This window comes from Microtus ochrogaster, unplaced genomic scaffold (genome assembly GCF_000317375.1).
Source record: "Microtus ochrogaster isolate Prairie Vole_2 unplaced genomic scaffold, MicOch1.0 UNK81, whole genome shotgun sequence".
NCBI lineage: Eukaryota > Metazoa > Chordata > Mammalia > Rodentia > Cricetidae > Microtus > Microtus ochrogaster.
In genome coordinates, this window is record NW_004949179.1 from 1,388,263 (window position 1) to 1,408,286 (window position 20,024).

Genomic DNA, 20,024 nt, shown 5'->3' on the forward strand with positions numbered 1-20,024 from the left:
GTCTCAAAACACCAAAAATAGGGGCTGGAGAGATGGCTCAGAGGTTAAGAGCACTGGCTGCTCTTCCAGAGGATCTGAGTTCAATTCCCAGCAACCATATGGTGGCTCACAACCATCTGTACTTTGATCTGGTTTCCTCTTCTGGCCTGCAGACAGATCACTGTATAAATAATAAATAAATAAATTAAAAAAATAATCATTCAGTTTGGTTTTGAGTTCTGCTTAGAAAACCCACGTTATTGACACTGGAATAAACCCAGAGTGCAGCGTCTCAACTGCTTTAGTGGTATAACTGCGACACCTACTGGTCCACATCATTATTACACCTTAAAATTCTGAACCAGGATTTCAACAGACAATGGCAGATAATACTATCATCCAGGAATTCAATAACCTTTGCATTCCTCATATGGGGGGAGCTCTGAAAGAAGTACACGACCTACCTGGGATGTGTACATTCATAGACATAGCACCTATTAGTTTGATAATTCATGTTATATTCTTAAAGACATGGTTTGATAACAGCGTCAAGAAAGAGAACCTTTTTTATTAATTTATTTTAACCTTATTTTATGCACATTGGTGTAAAGATGTCAGCTTCCAGGGAGCTGAGGCTACAGGCAGTTGTGAGCTGCCATGTAGTTGCTGGGAATTGAACCCAGGTCCTCTGGAGGAGCAGCCAGTGCTCTTAACCGTTGAGCCATCTCTCCAGCCCAAGATTGAGAAACTTTTAGAAATGATACAGACTTTACAGACCAGTGATGAGAAGCTGGCTGAAAGGTTTCATACCATTGAAAATGGCAACCATAATTTGTCAGGCGAAAGCCGCTCCATGGCACGGGTTATGAAACCTTACTGAGAGATTATCTGAAAGGGTTCATACTGTTGAAATTGGCAATCAAACCCTATTAATTAATTTTTACATGGTATATGTGGTAAAGAAAGATCCATTCTAAGATAATATCTTCCCCCTGCATTAAAATTCGTAGGGGAACACGTGGAGAGTAATATGACCAGAATGCAGTTAAGATTCGGATCTGCACGATCCACATGTTCCTCCTGTAACTTCTCTTCAATCAAACCAATTCTCTCTTAGCTTCAGTTGATAATTCCCTGGGACTATTTAAGCTCCTGTCATCATCTAATGTTTTGTTTAAGTTAATCAGTCCTCAGGTTTTATTTCTATAGTGGGTCACAGACTGGAAATGCCTCCTAGCTGTCTTTGGAAGTCATTAAGTTTCTGCAATCAATCTCTCCTAATTTGCAGTTTTTGTGGTCTAACTTTCTGTAAATCTGTTTTATAACCTAAATAATTGATAGAATTTCCTTTGTAGTTTTTTCAGGAGCAATTTGTAATCCCCCAAAAGGCTAAGCCTTCTTTACTTATTCAAACATTAAAGTATCTACATTTAAATCAGATAGCAAAATATCACCCTGTAGTGGCAAACTATAGATTCAGGAAGCTGCTTGAGTATCATTTCCAATGGTTGACTTATTATGGGGTGGGGCTATTTAACATTACCTTGGAAGAACCATCTATTGATATCTTTTATTAGTTGAGAATTATTATAAATAGGCACTGTGAAGGCAAATTTTTCTCTATCCTTTTCTTGTAAAGGTATAGTGAAGAAACAATCTTTTAAATCAATAACTATGAGAGGTCATCCTTTAGGCAATAGGAAGGCAGAGGAATTCCACATTGTAGAAGGACCAAAGGTTGGATAACCTTGTTGACGTAATCCACCATATAAACAAGCTGAAAAATAAAAACCACATGATCATCTCATTAGATGCTGAAAAAACTTTTGACAAAATACAACATCCCTTCATGATAAAGGTCTTGGAGAGAACAGGGATACAAGGAACAGACCTAAACATAATAAAGGCAATATACAGCAAGCCAACAGCCAACATCAAACTAAATGGAGAGAAACTCACAGTGATTCCACTGAAATCAGGAACAAGGTTGTCCACTTTCTCCATATCTATTCAATATAGTTCTTGAGGTCCTAGGTAGAGCATAAGACACCAAAAGGAGATCAAGGGGATACAAATCGAAAAGAAGAAGTCAAACTCTCACTGTTTGCTGATGATATGATAATTTACATAAGTGATCCCAAAAATTCTACCAAGGAACTTCTATAACTCATAAACACTTTCAACAATGTAGCAGGATACAAGAGTAACAAAAAAAATCATTAGCCCTGCTGTACACAGATAGATGATAAAAGGGCTGGGGAAGAAATCAAAGAATCAAGACTCTTCACAATAGCCACAAATAGCATAAAAATATCTCAGAGTAACTCTAACCAAACAAGTGGAAGACTTGTATGACAAGAACTTTAAATCTTTAAAGAAAGAAATTGAAAAAGACACCAGAAAGAGGAAAGATCTCCCATGCTCTTGGGTAGGCAGAATTAACACAGTAAAAATGGTAATCTTACCAAAAGCAATCTACAGATTCATTACAATGCCCATCAAAATCCCAGCAAAATTCTTCAAAGACCTTGAAAGAATGGCACTCAACTTCATCAGGAAAAGCAAAAAACCCAGGATAGCCAAAACAATCCTGGGCAATAAAAAAACATCTGGAGGCATCACAATCCCTGACTTCAAACACTACTACAGAGCTACAGTACTGAAAACAGACTGGTATTGGCGTAAAAACAGACAGGAGGACCAAAGGACCAATTGAATCAAATAGAAGACCCAGACATCAATCCTTGCATCTTCAAACACCTGATTTTTTGACAAAGAAGCAAAAAAATATGAAATGGAAAAAAGAAAACATATCTAACAAGTGGTGCCAGCATAACTGGATGTCAACATGTAGATGAATGAAAATAGCCCCATATCTATCACCATGCACAAAACTCAAGTCCAAATGGATCAAAGACTTCAACATAAAGCCAGTCACACTGAACCTTATAGAAGAGAAAATGGGAAGTACACTTGGACACATTGGCACAGGGAAACACTTCTTAACATAACCACAGCAGCACAGACACTAAAAGAAACAATTAATAAATGGGACCTCCTGAAACTGAAAAGCTTCTGTAAAGCAAAGGACACGGTCAACAAGACAAAATGACAGCCTACATCAGACAGAGGTCTGATCTCCAAAATATACAAAGAACTCAAGAAATTGGACACCAAAAGAACACATAATCCAATAAAAAATGGAGTAAAGACCTAAACAGAGAACTCTTTTTTTAAAAATATTTATTTATTTATTTGTTTGTTTGTTTGTTTGTTTATTATGTATACAATATTCTGTCTGTATGCCTGAAGGCCAGAAGAGGGCACCAGACCTCTTTACAGATGGTTGTGAGCCACCATGTGGTTGCTGGGAATTGAACTCAGGACCTTTGGAAGAGCAGGCAATGCTCTTAACCACTGAGCCATCTCTCCAGCCCCTAAACAGAGAACTCTTAACAGAGGAATCTAAAATGGCTGAAAGACACTTAAGGAAATGTTCAACATTCTTAGTCATCAGAGAAATGCAAATCAAAACAACATGGAGATTCCATTTTACACCTGTAAGAATGGCCAAGATCAAAAACACTGATGACAACTTATGCTGGAAAGGTTGTGGGGAAAAGGGAACACTTCTGCATTGCTGGTGGGAATGCAAGCTGGTATAACCCCCTTTGGATGTCAGTGTGGCGATTTCTCAGAAAATTAGGAAACAACCTTCCTCAAGACCCAGTAATACCACTTTTGGATATATATTCAAAGGATGCTCAATTGTGCCACAAGGACATGTGCTCAGTTATGTTCATAGCAGCTTTGTTTGTTATATCCAGAACCTGGAAGCAACCTAAATGCCCCTCAATCGAAGAATAGATAAGAAAAATGTGGTACATTTACACAATGAGTACTACACAACAGAAAAAAATAACGACAGCTTGAATTTTGCAGGAAAATGGATGAAGCTAGAAAACATTATTTTGAGTGAGGTAACCCAGACACAGAAAGACAATTATCACATGTACTCACTCATAGGTGGTTTTTAAACATAAAGCAAAGAAAGCCAGCCTACAAACCACAATCCCAGAGAACTTCGACAACAATGAGTACCCTAAGAGAGACTTACATAGATCTAATCTACATGGTAAGTAGAAATTAGAAAAAGGCAAGATCTCCTGAGTAAATTGGGAGCATGGGGACCTTGGGGGAGGGCTGAAGGGGGGAGGGGAGTCAAGGAGGGGAGCAGAGAAAAATGTAGTGCTCAATAAGTATCGATTGAAAAAGAAAAAAAATGAATATGATACCCACATTACCAAGAGTTAGGGTGGGTGGTTTTTGTTTGTTCAATGGATTGTGGACTATTTCTTTTTTACGGGGCTAGTTACAAGTTATTATTGATAATGTTCAGGAAAAAACTAATCAAAGGAAATTAAGATTCAAGATTCTTATTTTGCAAAGAAAAAAAAGAGAACATACAATAGGATCAATTTTAGGATATGCTGTACATACATTTCTAATCTTGTTCACGGAGTTGTACCCATACAGCTCATTTAACAATGTCATGCAAATTTCTAGTCCTTGAAAGTTATCATTACCAACTTTTTAGGATAATAAAGAAATACAGGCTAGTAATTAGTCACCTATTATAACTGAATTAAAACAAAGACAGATTTTATAAAGACACATCATCTTCAAACACTTCAGAGATCTGCAGAATATGGCATTTAAGATGTGTTAATAACATTAGTTCCTTTTTATGACAATGAGGTGTGTCTGGCAGCACCAATCTACTTCAGCGAAGAATGCCACTTAGAGTTTTACTTCCTTTGTGGCAAAAGGGAGCCACAGAGCACGAAAATGTCCTTACCGTGACTGCTGACAGAATGCTGTCCTAACTGGACAAGCAGAACAGAAAACAAAGTGACTTGCCAGACACTGTCAAGACAAGGAGAGACAGACCTTAGAATATCCTGCTTCCAGAAAAGTCTGTCAGATATGCTAGGCCTGTAGGCCTAAGATGGATGCCCCAACATTGCAGAGGAATTTTGAGTGATTGTCCAGGCAGCCATCTGTTTCTGTCATTTCTCACATTTTTTGGAAGTTCCTTGCTTGCACTTTCTGCTTACTAAGTTAATATTATTTCCTTATTGGGTCTCTGAGGGAGTTGAAGATTAGTTAGTTATACTTATAGTTTGCCAGACACAGAAAGCAAGTTATGATAGATAGTAAATTAGATATAAGACTTTGGATTCACCAAGATAAGATAGATATGGAGTATTTTCTCGGAATTTGTCAATTGTTAACTGACTAGACATTGTTGATATATTGCCTGTATAGATTGTATACAGTAATTGTATTTATTGTATATACTCTTAATATTCTTATATTAGTTATAGCTTTCTTTTTATTTTAGACAAAAAGGGGAAATGTAGTAGTAATATTTCATTTGTATTTTAATAAGTAAAGCTTGCCCGAAGATCAGAGAGTCAACCTTACAGGCCGGGCAGTAGTGACACACACCTTTAATCCCAGCCCTAGAGAGGAATATAAAATGGGAGGAGACAGCTCTCAGACACAGTCTCATTCTGAGGATTCCTAGAGGCAGGATCGCCATTTCGGACTGAGGTTGAAGTAAGAGTCAGTGGCTGGCTGTTTTGTTTTTCTGATCTTCGGTCTGAACCCTAATTTCTGTCTCTGGGTTTTTATAAATCGCGCTACACCTAAAAGCCAGGACGGCTTTGATTGAAGCTAGCCTTAGATTGCCTGTCTGCCACGGGTTGGTCAGGATCTGTGGGGAGGCTGTGCATGTGACGTACGCAGAAGAGAAGAGTGGATGGGATCCAAGTCAGGAGTGACTCCAGCTTGCTGGGGTGGGGAACAGGTCCATCTTGAGTCTCAAAGGACATGTGGGGACCTCTGATTACATCTTGTGTCTTTGAGGATTCTTGACCAAGCCTGGACCTCAAATCCAGAACCTAGAAGCTGGGGGTGTGGCTCAGAGGTGAAGTTACAGCCTAGAATCCTCCAATGAGGGGTTGGGGCATGAATCAGGGGTGGATCCCCAGTTTAGAATCCCCAATGTGGGACTAGGGGCGTGGCTTAGGTTGAAGACCCTGCCTAGAATCCCCAGTGAGGGCCTGGGGGTGTGGCTCGGGGTGGATCCTGGCCTAGAATCCTCCAGTGAGGAGTTGGGGGTGTGGCTCAGAGGCGGAGTCTCTGCCTTGACTTCTCCAGTGAGGCAGTGAGAGCTGGACTGCCTAGTTGGTGTGGGAGGTCTTCTATCTATGTGTTGCTTTTGTTGGTTAATGAATAAATCTGTTTTGGCCAGTGGCTTAGCAGAGTAGGGCAAGGCAGGAGTTCCAAGCAGATAGAGGAGGAGAGAGTAGGCAGAGCCAAGGAGAAGCCATGTAGCCCCACGGGAGACAGACTACTGATGGAACTTTACCCATACAGCCACATGACTATACACAGATCAATAGAAATGGGTTGATTTAAGATATAAGAGATAGGGGCTGGAGAGATGGCTCAGCAGTTAAGAGCACTGGCTGTTCTTCCAGAAGTCCTGAGCTCAATTCTCAGCAACCACATGGTGGCTCACAACCATCTATAATGAGATCTGGTGTCCTATTCTAGCCTGCAGGGATACATGTAGACAGATACTGTATACATAATAAATAATAAACCTTTTTTTAAAAAAAAAGATATAAGAGTTAGCCAGAAATACACTTAAGCTGTTGGCCAAACAGTGTTGTAAACAATATAGTTTCTGTGTGATTATTTCATGGTCTGGGTAGCCAGGAACAAGCAAGCAGTCTCCACCAACACCTGTGTTATAAACACCCTCTGGTTCTCTGACCTCCCCACTGTGGTCTGCTGAGAGGGTCTGGGTTTCTGAGTTCTATCCTGTAAATTGTTCATACCTCAGAAGCCTGTTGTTGCGCCCACTTCCCTGCCTCCCTCTCACATGTGCATGTGGATTGGTGGCTGGTCCCTGTTTTCACCTCTACAGGTGCTACGTGGCAGTTACCGTCAGCATCCCAGCATATGGTTGATCTGCCCTTGCCTCCCTGCCCATCTGATAAGTGCTGAGAACACGGCACCTCCTGGTAGCTTGAATTTGCTTTCCTTGGGGTACAGGAAGGTAGGGCACCTTTAAAAACACAAGAGGCCTTTTTCTCAGATCTGACTTCCTTCACCCGGCCTCCCGGAGCCCTGGGGAGACAGGTACTTATCTTAGGAGGGTGCGTCTCAGCAGCAGGGCAGGGCCCTGGGTGGGGTGTCATTACCTGTTTATGGCGTTGTGGTCACTTGCACCTGAGTGATTCCAAAACCTCAACTATGCAGGGAGTGACCATTTGAAAGGCAGTGGGTGGCTGAGCCACTGGCATCCCGGCAGGGGCCAGGGGACGTGTTCTCAAGTGAATGGAACCGAAGGGCAGAAAATAAACCTTTCCCAGGGCAATGGTGCAGCAGCGCTTGGCACTGTGGGCCTAGGCAGCCTCACCTCGTGTATTTCTAGAGAATTACTCCCCCCAAAATCCCCCTCCCCAGCCCTGGCAGCCCCCGATCAGCTCCTTGTCTGTGGATTTCCCTGCCCTGTGACTTTCTTGTGAGCCCATTACACACAGTTGGGACATTTGTGTCGGCTGCTGACACTCAGCAACATGTCCCCTATGGAGGCTTCATTCCCTTTTCATGACCGACCAATATTCCAGCACCTGGGCAGACCACAGCGTTGCAAGTGGGGCTGCAACGACCTCCAGTTGCAGAGCCTGACCCTTGTTTTGAGTTCTCTGGGGATTGCCACTTAGGGAGGGATGACTGTGTCACATGACACTTGATTCTTTAACTCTATCTACTGCATACTGGTCCAGGAAGCCAGCCTCAGGAGGACTCAGTTTTTAGTTTATGGACTTAATTCCTCTCTCTCAGCAGGCTACTAGGACCCCAAACTCAAGAGTTAGGACCTACAGGTTTTGTGGGTAACTCCGGAGGAGGGGAACAGGTTATGTGAATCTGGTATTTAAGAGTCAAGGGGGCCCAAGCAGTGGTGGCATACGCCTTTAATCCCAGCACTAGGGAGGCAGAAGCAGGCAGATCTTTGTGAGTTCGAGGCCAGCCCAGCCTGGTCTACAAGAGCTAGTTCCGGGACAGGCTACAAAGCTACAGAGAAACCCTGTCTCGAGGGGAAAAAAAAAAGTCAGAGGGCCTATCAACAGGTTTTAGGGTTCTGGAATCCTCTAGGTTTCTGGGATCTCTCTTCCCAGTGGAATGTGTCTTCATGCAGCGGGGGCTGGGCTGCGGATGGGGGCTGCAGCGAGGGCTGGGGGCTGCAGCGGGGCTAAGCTGCGGAGGGGGCTGCAGCAGCGGCTGAGTTGCGGAGGGGGGCTGCAGACGGTGACTGCAAGACAGATGTGGCTTCTACAGTACAGCGCCGGGGAGCCCTTACTCCCTCACAGTGGGGTGGGTGAAGGGAAAGGGAGGCCCTAAGCGAAGGACGGGCGGTACCACAGAACTTGTGGGAGGATGGATGGGGACAGGAAAGGTCACCTTGGAGAACAGGATGGGGAGGGGACAGTCAAGGAGTCAGAGAGGGGGACTTTCCCCTTGGTCAGTAGGCAGCTCGTGGGCTGGAGAAAGGAGCCCACAGGGAGAGCAGGAAGGAGGCGGAAGGAGGAGAGAAGCCAAGAGCCAGGGCGGGGCGGTCGGTCAGGTGGAAACCATTCTTCCTCCCCCGGCTGTCCCGAGCTGACTCCCACGGTGAGTGCGGGTGTACTGGGGGCCGTAGGGGGTTGGGGGTCTACGGCGGGCCCCGACAAGACTCTCTGCGCGTCCTTGACCGCGAGCTACTGACCGATCCGGCCCAGGGGCCCCGGGGACGAGCCATATTCCAGGGTCAGGTGCCAGCGCTTCTCGCCAGTTCGCGTCCGCATCGCCTAGTGGCTCTGACCCTGACTCGGTTTCCCGTTTGTGTCTGTGATGTTTCCAGGTGTTCGGAATCTTTGTCCTCACGCCGACACCGGGGAAGCTCGGATGAGAAGCATTGGATCTCCAAGCCTCAGTTTCCCCCTGTTGGCATGAGGCTGCGGTGAAGGTGATCTGCGAGGTGCGGTGGCCACTAAGTGGGTAGTCAGTCGTCTATTACCATAGTTAAAGTAAGAGAGTTCGTGTTGCTAGCCAAGGTTCGGACACTTTGAGGGTAATTTATCTTCTTTTTTCTTGCTTTATTCCTTTCCTTTCTGAAACTGGCTTTGAACCTTCTTTCCTCGGCCTCTTGAGAGCTGGGTCTGAACCCCCGTTTTACTTCTCCACCTTGGCCTGTTGTTGTCAGGAGAGGAAGGTGTGGTTGCGGGAAGACGCTAGTTGGTCTCTATTTGGCTCCAGTGTTTGCGCAGCCAGGCCCAGGCCGGATCCCCTCCCTCCCGTAGCACTTCCCGCCTCGGCTTAGGCTGTGCGGACCCTAGGGGGCCTCCGGGGACTACTCTGTGTCCAGAGGTCCGGAGTCCCACAGACCCCGCTCTCGGCTGGGCGTCCAGCTCAGTGCTCCCCTTGCGGGAAGCTAACTTGGCCGATCCCAGTGCTGACCGACCCCCTGTCTCGACCCCCAGGCCTCTGAGCTCGGCCCCTTTATTTGCTTGAATCTTGATTACTTGGCTCTTTTGTCTGTGACATTTATCTTTGAGAAAATTAACGTGATTATTGTAATCCTGATGGAAATGTCACCGGAAGAAGTCTATTGCATGGATGGGACCCACCTGGAGGGATGAGGACTCAGAGTGACGACCCCAGATGGGACCCTGTGAGGCTGCTGTGAGGCCGAGCCCTGCTTCCTGGAAGGGGCGAGGATCCAGGCCTCCCCTCCCCAGCCTCAGTTTCCCCATCTGGGCTGATGGTCTGGGATCCTGGCTCCTTTCTTCCCTAATCCGGAAGAGGGAAGCGGCGCCCTTCCGTGAATCACGCGGGTGGCTCGTGGAAGCTTGCAACGTGCAGCGCTGGGGCAACCTGGTCACCATGTGGACCTGGGGCTAGGCTTTCCATAGCTTTATCTTTATAGCAAGTCTCTTTTTGTTTATAAAAGTTAGGCCCCCCTCCTTGTAAAGAGAAACTTGTCAACGTTAAGGGAAGGCAAACTGGTACAATCCCGAGAGGAACCTCACTGGGGTCAGGGCTGGTACAGCTTGCCCTGCCCAGCCTGGCGCGGTGGCCGCGGGCACGCGTCTGTCACCTGGAAACCGAGGCTGACCATTGGACCCAGATGGGTTCCTTCCCGAAGCTCCAACCTGCTATACACCCCCCAGTCTGTGGGAGAATATCCCAGAAGTGTCCCAGAGGTCCAGACATCCATCCCAAAGAGGTTCTCAGATCCTCCGTGTATCACGCTCTGCAGCTCCCATGGCCTCATACCTAGTGATATTTTATTTGGGCATTAGTAAATAAAGCTTCCTAAAGATTAGAGTGTAGAGCTAAGCCACTAGAATTCCAGGACTCAAGGGCACCCTTGACTACTGGAGAGCGAGTCAGGGTAAGAAGAGAAACAGCTCACACCTTTGATTCCAGCACTAATAGGAACCTGAGGTCCGAGTTCAGTGCAGTCTCAGGGCCACTCAGTTTGGGGGAGAGCTACAGTCACGCTGAGCATCGCCCTGTGTTTGTCTGAGCTCTCATTGGCTGATGCTTTGCTTGTCTGATTTTCAGCTTGAACCCCAATATCTGTCTCTGGGTTTTCTTTATTCGTGCTACACTCATAGGCTTCTCCGTGTAGCCCTGGCTGCCTGGCTCTGTGGACCAGGCTGGCCTTGAAATCCACCTGCTTCTGCCTCCCCCTGGGATTAAAGGTTTGCTCCACCAATGCAGTGGGGGAAGGGCAGTGAGTGAATCCTGTGCCCAGCAAATGCTACTCAGGGGCTCCACCCTGAGCCCCGCCCCAGCCCCTCACTGGGAGATCCTAGGCCTTCCCCGCAGCCTGCTTCTTCTTTTCCCTCCTGTCCCCCCCCCCCCCCCCGCTGCTGCTACTTGAAGCTGTTTCTGTTTCAGTGTCAGCGTGGATGTGGCAGTCACCACAGGGACCGCTTTCTCCTCAGTTCCCCCACCACCACCCCTCACCTCTGTTGGTGGGAACAGAACATTGCTCTGGGCTCCAGGCCTGGGGACCGCCGGAATTTTTGCGACTTTCTGTGACCTCAGGCTTCTGATACCGCGTCCCACTTCAGCGCCTTGCTGGTGGTGGGCAACAGCGCGCAGGCGCAGTGCTTTGCCCACGCACCCAGGTCCCTTACTGGGGTTTGTGTCCCACAGGGTCCTTCAAGCCCCAGATGCCACCTCCCTCGCCTTGAATCCCCTCCATCCCTCACCCGCAGCATGGGGTCGGTTTCCATCTAGGTCCTCAGAGTTGGTGACAAGCCCCTTTACCCGCTGAGTCCTCCCCAGGCCACTCTCTTCCCTCACAGGTTTAACCTCAGGCTGGGGAGGGCAGATCTCGTGAGTTCAAGGCTAGCCTGGGCTACACTGTGAGCTGCTGTCAATGCAAATGTGTACTCAGGGCCGCTGGGGGTGACAGGTGACCCCGGTTCTGTCCCAGTGCACTCACACTGAGCTGCCTAAATCACCCCACCCTGTACGAGGCCCCGCCCAGCTCTCTCAGGGTCACCTCACCTCTGTGTGACCCCACATCATCCCCTGCTGGCCCAACCCTTGGCTCCACGGGCCAACTCCCACATTCAGGCAGCTGCTGTAGGGACCGAGACTGAACCAGGTCATGTCCCTCTGTGGTTTGTCTGTGGTCCGCCCTGACACCTGAATGGCCTTCATTGAACTCCTGTGCATCCTTCAAAGCCTCAGCCTCGGTGTCCCAGTCCCATTTACTAGGTCGCTGTCTTCTCTCTGTGGGACCCTGGATGTCAGGGTCTTCTCCAGGATTAAGGTGTCTCAGGCTTCTGGGCACCCACACACAGAGTTGTTGATGAGATGAGGAAAAATAGCTTATTTATTTATTTATTTCTGAGACAGAGGCTCAGTTTGTAGTCCAGGCTGTCTTGGAACTCATCGTTTAGACCAGGCTCACCTTGAACTCATGGAGATCCCTCTGCCCCTGCCTCCCTAGTGCTAGAATTAAAGGCGTGTGCCACCATGCATTCCTGGCATATTTGAGTTTTTAACAGGAGTTTGGGTGGCTTGGCAAAATCTGAAGATCTCATTCATGTTAACAGAGGTCTAACCTAGGCGTTGATAGAGGTCTAGCCTAGGCATTCATAGAGGTCTAGCCTGGGCATTGGTAGAGGTCTAGCCTAGGCGTTGATAGAGGTCTAGCCTGGGTGTTGATAGAGGTCTAGCCTGGGCATTGGTAGAGGTCTAGCCTGGGCATTGGTAGAGGTCTAGCCTAGGCATTGATAGAGGTCTAGCCTGGGCAGGAGGAATCTTTCCTGACTTTGACTGAAGCTGCTCAAACTTCAGGAAAAGCCTGAGAGCCCTATGTGTATCCACTAGGCGAATGAATGAATGACCTAATGACCCATTTCAAACCCACGGGAGTCAGGGTCTGGCTGCTGTGCAGGGACCTGTTCGTCAAGATCAGCTGAATGGCAGCTAACAAAACCTCCCTGTGCAAATCAATAATACTAGCAGACTACGTTCCTGAGGCCTCCGGCACTTTTCCTGGGGTCCATCTTGTTTGACTTGGAGGTTCAGAGAGGTCAAACCACTGTGTCAAAATCACACAGCAGAACCCATGGCACAGAGCCAGAGGCCGGCCTGGTCCAGGCAGTAGCAGTGGGTTTGCTTGAAGCCTACAGTCTCAAGGACACTTGTTAACCCACACAGTTCCAGGTTCTGTGGAGGAGTTCCAAGACTGCCTGGCTCAGCGCGGATACCCGGATACCGATACCAAGGTAAGTGCTGAGTTTCAGCAGTCATTCAACAAAGACTTGTTGCTGGAAATGCTTTGTGTGCCATGACATGGGGAGGGGGGGACAGTGCGGGAGGCGCCAAGGTCAGGGCACAAAGCCAGGGTGTGTGGGCCTGTTCAGTGAGTCTGCTCCCCGTGCTCAGGGTTCCCAGTCCTCAGGAGAGGCGCTTGTAGGCTGAGCCCTGCGGCCTGGGAGGAGAGCCAGGCCTGGTGACACCTGTCAACCCCGCACTCAGGGCAGGCGGTGGCAGCTCAAGGCCATCCTCAGCTCCACAGCCAGTTTGAGGCCAGCCTGAGCTACACGACTCTGTGTCAGTGAGGAATAAAGTTTCCTGAAATCGAGACCATGTGAGCTGGGGTTCCGAAGGATTTGTAAGAGTTTACCACAAACATCAAATGTTTTCTGCCTTGGCCTCTCGCCCACCTCATGCTGGGCGGGGCCAGGGCCCGGAAGTGCCAGGGGCCAGAAGGGTCAATGAAGAATGCCTGGGTCACGGATCATTCAAAATGGGTCTTGAGGGAGGGTGGGAGATTGCCAAGGGAGACAGCTGGGGACAAGGCTCCGTGAGGACCTGGTCTGGGTTCGAGTTCAACAAAAATCAATACTGGTAGGGGAGGGCGAGGAGGACTCAGCGTTCGTGTCTGTCCACCCTGGGTCCACAGCTCCCATGATCTTGCTCTAGGCCTCCCGATGCCATGCGGATGCCCCGGCCGCGCCCCGGCGTGATCCTCGTCCTGGCTATGGCTGCCATCTCCCTGCTACTCCTGTCTCACGTGTCGCCGCCCGGCTGCCCCGCCCTGGAGAGGCCCGCGGAGCCCCAGGAAGTCGCCACGTGGCCCCCGAACCCTCAGCGCGCGGCCTCCGCCCCATGCCTGGCCAACCTATCGGTGGCCGAGCACCCGGACTTCAGCGTGCTGCCCGCGCACGTGCGCGACTTCCTACTGTACCGACACTGCCGCGACTTCCCGCTGCTGCGGGAGCCGCCGGCCGCCAAATGCGCAGGGCCCGTGTTCCTGCTGCTCGCCATCAAGTCGTCGCCGGCCAACTATGGTCGCCGCCAGGTGCTGCGCCGCACGTGGGCGCAGGAGCGGCAGGTGCACGGGGCGCCGCTGCGCCGCCTCTTCCTCGTGGGCAGCGACCGCGACCCGCGAGAGGCGCGCAAATTCAGCCGGCTGCTGGAGCTGGAGGCGCGGGCGTACGGCGACATCGTGCAGTGGGACTTCCACGACTCCTTCTTCAACCTCACGCTTAAGCAGGTGGGCGAGGGAAGTGGGGTTCTGCAGTATGCGTGAGAGGCCCACGCAGGGAAGGGGGCCCGGGGAACCCCGCCAGCCCGCGTGTCCCCCACTCCACCCGCAGGTCCTCTTCCTGGAGTGGCAGCAGACTCGCTGCCCCGACGCCAGCTTCGTGCTCAACGGGGACGACGACGTCTTTGCGAACACGGACAACATGGTCACCTACCTGCAGGGCCAAGACCCGGACCGCCACCTCTTCGTGGGCCACCTGATCCAGAACGTGGGCCCTATCCGCTTGCCCTGGAGCAAGTACTTCGTGCCCAAGCTAGTGACCCCGGACGAGAGCTACCCGCCCTACTGCGGCGGCGGCGGCTTCCTGCTGTCGCGCTTCACGGCGGTCGCGCTGTTTCGCGCAGCGCGAGACCTCCCGATCTTCCCCATCGACGACGTGTTCCTGGGCATGTGTCTGCAGCAGCAGGGCCTGGAGCCCGCTTCGCACGACGGGGTGCGCACGGCGGGGGTGCGCGCCCCCAGTCCTCGCCTGTCCTCCTTCGACCCCTGCTTCTACCGGGGGCTGCTCCTCGTGCACCGCTTCCTGCCCTTCGAGACGCTGCTGATGTGGGACGCGCTGAGCCAGCCCCAGCTCTCCTGCGGCAAGCAGAGTGCGGTCTCCTGAGACACTGGGGTGGTCAGCACCCTCCCCCCTCGCCCCGGTTCCTGTCCCTACCCTCGTGCGGTGTCAGGGCAGGTCTGAGGAGCCGGCGTAAGCTTCAAAACCCTCTCGGTACTGCTCACGGTGGCAGGCTCGGGGTTGAACAAGCGTGAGCTAAGGGGAATTGCTGCGGCCCACGGCCCAGCTCGGAGCTCCCGGTGGCAGGCTCCGGCCTTGCCCCGAGCCTCTGCCTCCGCAGGTCCCCAAGGAAGTGAGGCGGGGGAGCGAGGAGATCTTGACTTGGCCCCAGTGGTGTCCCTCAAGGACTCAGGGAACAGCGTAGGGATAAGAGGGGTCCTGTGTCCCACAGACGGGTGGCGGGAAATAAAGTCTGTGGAAGGCTGAAGGCGATGGCTTACAGTGCGGGGGACAGAACACGGGGCTTGACCCCTTTTCGTTTTATCGATTTAGAATTATTCTTTCATTGGGTATGCTATGCCGTGGGTAGACAAAGGGTCCACCCCTGGGGCTTGAACTCAGATCTTCAGGCTTGGCGGCAAGCGCCTCTACTCAGAGTCCTCTAGCCAGTGCCGGCTTTAATCTTGTTTCCAGCACTATTCACGTTCTAATGGGGTCTGCGATACTCCGCTCTTTTACCTTGAATATTTTTTCTCTTTTTTTTAATTAATTAATTTATTTATTAAGGATTTCTGCCTCCTCCCTGCCACCGCCTCCCATTTCCCTCCCCCTCCCCCATCAAGTCCCTCTCCCTCATCAGCTTGAAGAGTAATCAGGGTATCCTGACCTGTGGGAAGTCCAAGGACCGCCCACCTCCATCTTTGAATATTAACTTACAAAATCGAGCGTCCATTGTGACGTCTTCACTTCTCAAGTCCCCTTTGGTCCCCACCCATTCCTTTGTTTTGTTTTCCTCAAAGGTGGGCGCCCCCCGGTGTGACGTTGTTGCTGCAACAGTGGGGGGTCCTAGTCAGGAAGGACACAGAACTCTGCACACGGGGGCGGGGGTGGGCGGGGCAAACCCGCCTAACTTCCCCAAGCAGCGAGCCTGTTTCCCCAGTGTGTCCTGGTGTCACCTCAGGTCTTCGTGTGACTGGTGCACAGCCACAGCCCGCCGCTGCCCCCCACCCCCGTGTGGCTTTTCCCAGACAAAATGTGTGAAGTTGCTTTTTTATTTAGATCGTCGGGGACACAAGGGGTAGGGGGGAATGACACAGGGCATGTTGGAGGCTCCTCCTGGGGCAGGATGTGTGACCCTCCTTTTTTGGGATCTAAGAATAACTGGGACTCCTCCGAGGCAAACCCGGGCTGTTGCATTCACACGGGCCCTGGAGGTATAGAGCATCCTGACGGGGGATGGGGGGGAGCAATCAAGGACCCATCGCCTGAGTCCAGGACCCCCCTCAGGTGGGACAGAGGCGCCTCAGGTCTTGCTGAGTGCAGCCAGTGAGACAGCAGCGGTGTGCAGGGTTCATGGCAGCACTGCGGCGGTGGCGCTGAGGAGCCTGGGGAGGAAGCTGCGGGCCGGGGTCCAGCGCAGGGTCCAGCGTGTCAGCCGCAAGCGCATGCAGGAGCTGCCGCTGCTCCAGCCACCGTAGCAACTCCCCTGCAGGCCGAGCAGAAGTCAGTTTAAGTCACTCCAGACACCCAGCACGCGTTTATTATGTGTCCAGTGACAAGGGAGCGCATACAGAGCGCCTGCGGAATACTCCCGTACTCTCTCAGCTGCTGCCCACACTCACCTCCCAACTGTGTGTGTCCCCATAAACCTCCTGTGAGCCTCAGTTCCTGGGCCCGGAAGGCTGGGGCCCCTCGAGATGCTCTCAGGACTGGGATTCCCCGTTGCTCATTGAGGAGTACCCCCAGCGTCAGGAAGGAGCCACTGAGAGCTATGCACAGGTACCAAGGGGTGTTTCTCCTCTAGGGCTGGAGAAAGAGTCCGCCCCAATCTCCCAGGGAGGGCCGTAAGCCAGTGATTCTGGCGCTGGGAATGCCAAGGCAAGAAGATTCCTGTGCGTTCAAGGTCACTTTATGTTGTGTAGTGAGAATGTGTCTGTAAAAAACAATTAGTCAACCTTGCGGTGGTGGCACACGCCTTTAATCCCAGCACTTGGAAGGCAAAGGCAGGCAGATCTCTGTGAGTTCGAGGCCAGCCTTGTCTACAAGAGCTGGTTCCAGGACAGGCTCCAAAGCCACAGAGAAACTCTGTCTCAAAAAAAGAAAAAAAAAGCAATTAGTCAGCCGGGCGGTGGTGGCGCACGCCTTTAATCCCAGCACTCGGGAGGCAGAGGCAGGCGGATCTCTGTGAGTTCGAGACCAGCCTGGTCTACAGAGCTAGTTCCAGGACAGGCTCCAAAGCCGCAGAGAAACCCTGTCTCGAAAAACCAAAAAAAAAAAAAAAAAAAAAAAAAAAAAAAAAAAAAAGCAATTAGTCATGTGGTGACAACTTATGCCATTCACCCAAGCAGACAAGCCTAAGGTGAGGGGTTCAGGGTCATCCTCGAGTACGTCGTGAGTTTGAATCCAGCCTGGGCTACATGAGACCCAGTCCTGAAAACTCCAAAAATGGAAAAGTTAAATTAAAAAAAAAATGAATGAACTCCAGTCCCCTGTTATGGGGGCGACACCGTGAGGGATCTGCCCCTTCCAGTTATCTGTGCATGTCGGCCCCGCCCCGCCCGGACCCCCACTCACTGTCGCGGGCGTCCACTGGCTGCATAACTTCGGGGGACCAGAGCGGGCTCCCGCACACCCGCACCAGTGCGCGCACCAGGTGGTGGCCGCAGAGTTTGGCTCGCGTCTCCTGGGGCTGCGGGGCTCGCAGCGCGAGCTCCAGAGCCGGGAGCAGCAGCAGCAGCAGCAGCGTCAGCGTGTGCATGATGGCGGGAGGCGGCTCGCGTGGACACCCCTTATAGTGGCTTCGCGCCGCCCACGGGCCTTGGTGGGAACACCGTGTACAGCACGGAGAAGGTCGAGGCTCTCTTTTCATGGCCAGAGGCCGTGTGTCCAGCCAGGGACCCTGAAGTCCCTCTCCCAAGCGCCAGGACCTCCCATCATTTTTAAACAGGCCAATGCCCCTCTTGCTGTAAGGGTAGCCCCACGTATCTTGCTGGCACTGGGAAAGCTGAAGCAGGAGAATTACTATGAATTAGAAGTTTGGGCTGTGAAGGAGATGCGAGGGAGTATTTATGATTTGCACCCCCTCTCCTGTTCCCCTACCTCGGGAGCTCTTGTGGGGGACTGTGGGCACCGTTCTGGGATGCCGTAGTTCTGGCTCCACCCTTCTTGGGCCTTGGCCTCTGCCGGTCCCTTGCCAGAACCAGTCAGTCAAGGACCGCAGCTGGGCAGGACGGGGTGTCCTTGGGTCTAGCCAAGGCCTCTCCTCCAGCTGTTCTTCCTCTCAGAACCCCACAGTGGTCCTCAAGTCTGAACCACACGCCATAAGTCAGCTCTCCAACATCCCTAATTCCAGTCATAAACCATTTTTTTCTAATGAATTCATTTATTCATTCATCAAACAGTCCCGGAGCCCAACCTGTAAGGAGTCGCACTGAGCCCACAGGGCAGGGGAGATGGATACAGGCACTTTCTGCAGACCCTGACCGGGAGGAAGGGGCGGGTAAGTTCCTGGCGCAGGTGGAGCAGTACTAGGATCTGGAGTTCTGTAGGAGGCAGCTGTGCCAGGAAAGTATTTCCAGAGGTGACAATTGTGCAGATCCTGGGGTCACATAGTTTAACATCTGTATTCTGAAAGGAAAGGTTGGAAGAGGGGGGGAGCAGGGATGAGCAACCTGTAAAGGGTGGGGCCCAGGGGCGGACAGCTCCCTGCTGAGGTCGGACAACCCGCCCATGGGAAACCGACGCTCACCCTGGCTGCTACCCGGGGTTTCCACGCCACAACGCGTCCAGCTGCGGACTCAGGGTGCTGAAGGTCAGTCGGTCCTGCGGGCGGGGCGCCCAGCACAGCTGCATGAGCTCCTGAACCTGAGGGCGCAGAGGGAGTTAGGTGGAGCCAGAGCTGATGACCCACAACTCTCCACGGCTCCCTGTGGATCTCGGGACAGAAAGTAAGTCTGAAGACGGGGTCTCAGTAACCTTGACTGGCCTCAGACTCGTGGCAATCCTCCTGCCTCAGCTCCAGACTGCTGGGGTGACAGGCATGGCCACAGCTTGCCCCACATTTGTTTCTGTCTACCACGTAAAGGCACCACGCCCACCTTATGGCCTGGTCTCCGACTGGGAATGACTTCTACCACCTTCTCCAACGGCACGGTTTACGCTTGGGAGAGGCCTGACAAACCCTTGAATCATCTTTTAAGGCGCCTTAGAACACTGTAGCTCAGTAGTGGGGTACTTGCCTAGAGCATGTGAGGCCCTGGCTTCAATTTTCAGCATTGCAAAAAACTAAATAATAAAAGCAAAAAATAAAATATGGATTTGGGAGGGGTCGTAGTGGTACACGTATTTGTCTTCTCCGTATAGGGGATACTGAGGCAGGGAGATGTCATCGATTTCGGGGCCGCAGAGGCTGCACAGCAAGATCTTGTCTCAACCAAGGTAAAACAAAAGCCTCGCCGCAGAGCCTCCCTCATCCTGTTAAGCAGGGGCATTCCCATTCTGCATATGGGTAAACCAAGGATCTTCAAAGCACCTGTCACTAGCCACATAGGGACGGGGAGGCCAACTTGGGGCCAGGACACCCCCCCCCCCGTTAATCAAGAATGGATACTGGCAGTAGTGGTGCATGCTTTTAATCCCAGCACTCGGGAGGCAGAGACGGCGGATGTCTGCGATTTTGAGGCCAGCTTGGACTACAGAGCAAGTTCCAGAACAGTCAAGGCTGTTACACTGTTACACAGAGAAACCCTGTCTTGAAAAATAAAAAAAAAGGAAGGAAGGAAGGAAGGAAGGAAGGAAGGAAGGAAGGAAACTGGGAAACCGAGCCTGCCTCCCTCACCTCAGTGGGGCACGCAGGAGGCCTTGGGAGGCGCCGGCCCTCTGCCAGCAGCTCCAGAAGTCGGCAGAGCGCAAGCCCATCACGCTCTGGCCCCATCATGCGCAAGAACTCCTGTAGGAAGGAGGGCTGGGGGTCAGGGGGAGGGGTCAGGAGGGAGGGCTGGGAGTCAGGGGGAGGGGCTGGGGGTCAGGAGGGAGGGCTGGGGGTCAGGGGGGCTGGTGTCAAGTGGGGAGGGTTGAGGGTCAAGAGGAGGGGGGGAGTAATGAGGAGGATTGGGGGTCAGGAAGAGG

The 20,024-nt window shown here is 51.3% G+C and overlaps 3 protein-coding genes across 3 annotated transcripts in view; 1 reads left to right on the top strand and 2 right to left on the bottom strand.

Annotated features, from left to right (window-relative positions):
* The first annotated feature begins 13,567 nt into the window (after window positions 1-13,567).
* On the top strand, window positions 13,568-14,783 carry B3gnt3 (UDP-GlcNAc:betaGal beta-1,3-N-acetylglucosaminyltransferase 3). The gene is made up of 2 exons (XM_005370624.1): window positions 13,568-14,128; window positions 14,232-14,783. Exons 1-2 carry the CDS (start codon window positions 13,568-13,570, stop codon window positions 14,781-14,783), a joined length of 1,113 nt encoding a protein of 370 aa, XP_005370681.1.
* Window positions 14,784-16,180: 1,397 nt separating this feature from the next.
* On the bottom strand, window positions 16,181-17,655 carry Insl3 (insulin like 3). The gene is made up of 2 exons (XM_005370625.1): window positions 17,472-17,655; window positions 16,181-16,383 (listed from the first exon to the last, which is right to left on the bottom strand). Exons 1-2 carry the CDS (start codon window positions 17,653-17,655, stop codon window positions 16,181-16,183), a joined length of 387 nt encoding a protein of 128 aa, XP_005370682.1.
* A 620-nt stretch (window positions 17,656-18,275) lies between these two features.
* Window positions 18,276-20,024, bottom strand: part of Jak3 (Janus kinase 3) — a 12,429-nt gene continuing 10,680 nt past the window's right edge. Inside the window, exons 23-25 of the mRNA XM_013354943.2 lie at window positions 19,735-19,845; window positions 18,646-18,761; window positions 18,276-18,524 (exon numbers count right to left, since the gene is read on the bottom strand). Coding sequence (XP_013210397.1) covers window positions 18,654-18,761; window positions 19,735-19,845 — 219 coding nt within the window. The 3' untranslated portion in view covers window positions 18,276-18,524; window positions 18,646-18,653. The remainder of the gene's footprint in view (window positions 18,525-18,645; window positions 18,762-19,734; window positions 19,846-20,024) is intronic.

Bases quoted from the DNA above. Each gene is read 5' to 3' on its own strand.
- B3gnt3 (XM_005370624.1), top strand. From the start codon at position 13,568: ATGCGGATGCCCCGGCCGCGCCCCGGCGTGATCCTCGTCCTGGCTATG. The intron at 14,129-14,231 runs GTGGGCGAGGGA...CTCCACCCGCAG, and splicing joins TCAACCTCACGCTTAAGCAG to GTCCTCTTCCTGGAGTGGCA.
- Insl3 (XM_005370625.1), bottom strand. From the start codon at position 17,655: ATGCACACGCTGACGCTGCTGCTGCTGCTGCTGCTCCCGGCTCTGGAG. The intron at 16,384-17,471 runs GTGAGTGGGGGT...CTCGGCCTGCAG, and splicing joins GCCAGTGGACGCCCGCGACA to GGGAGTTGCTACGGTGGCTG.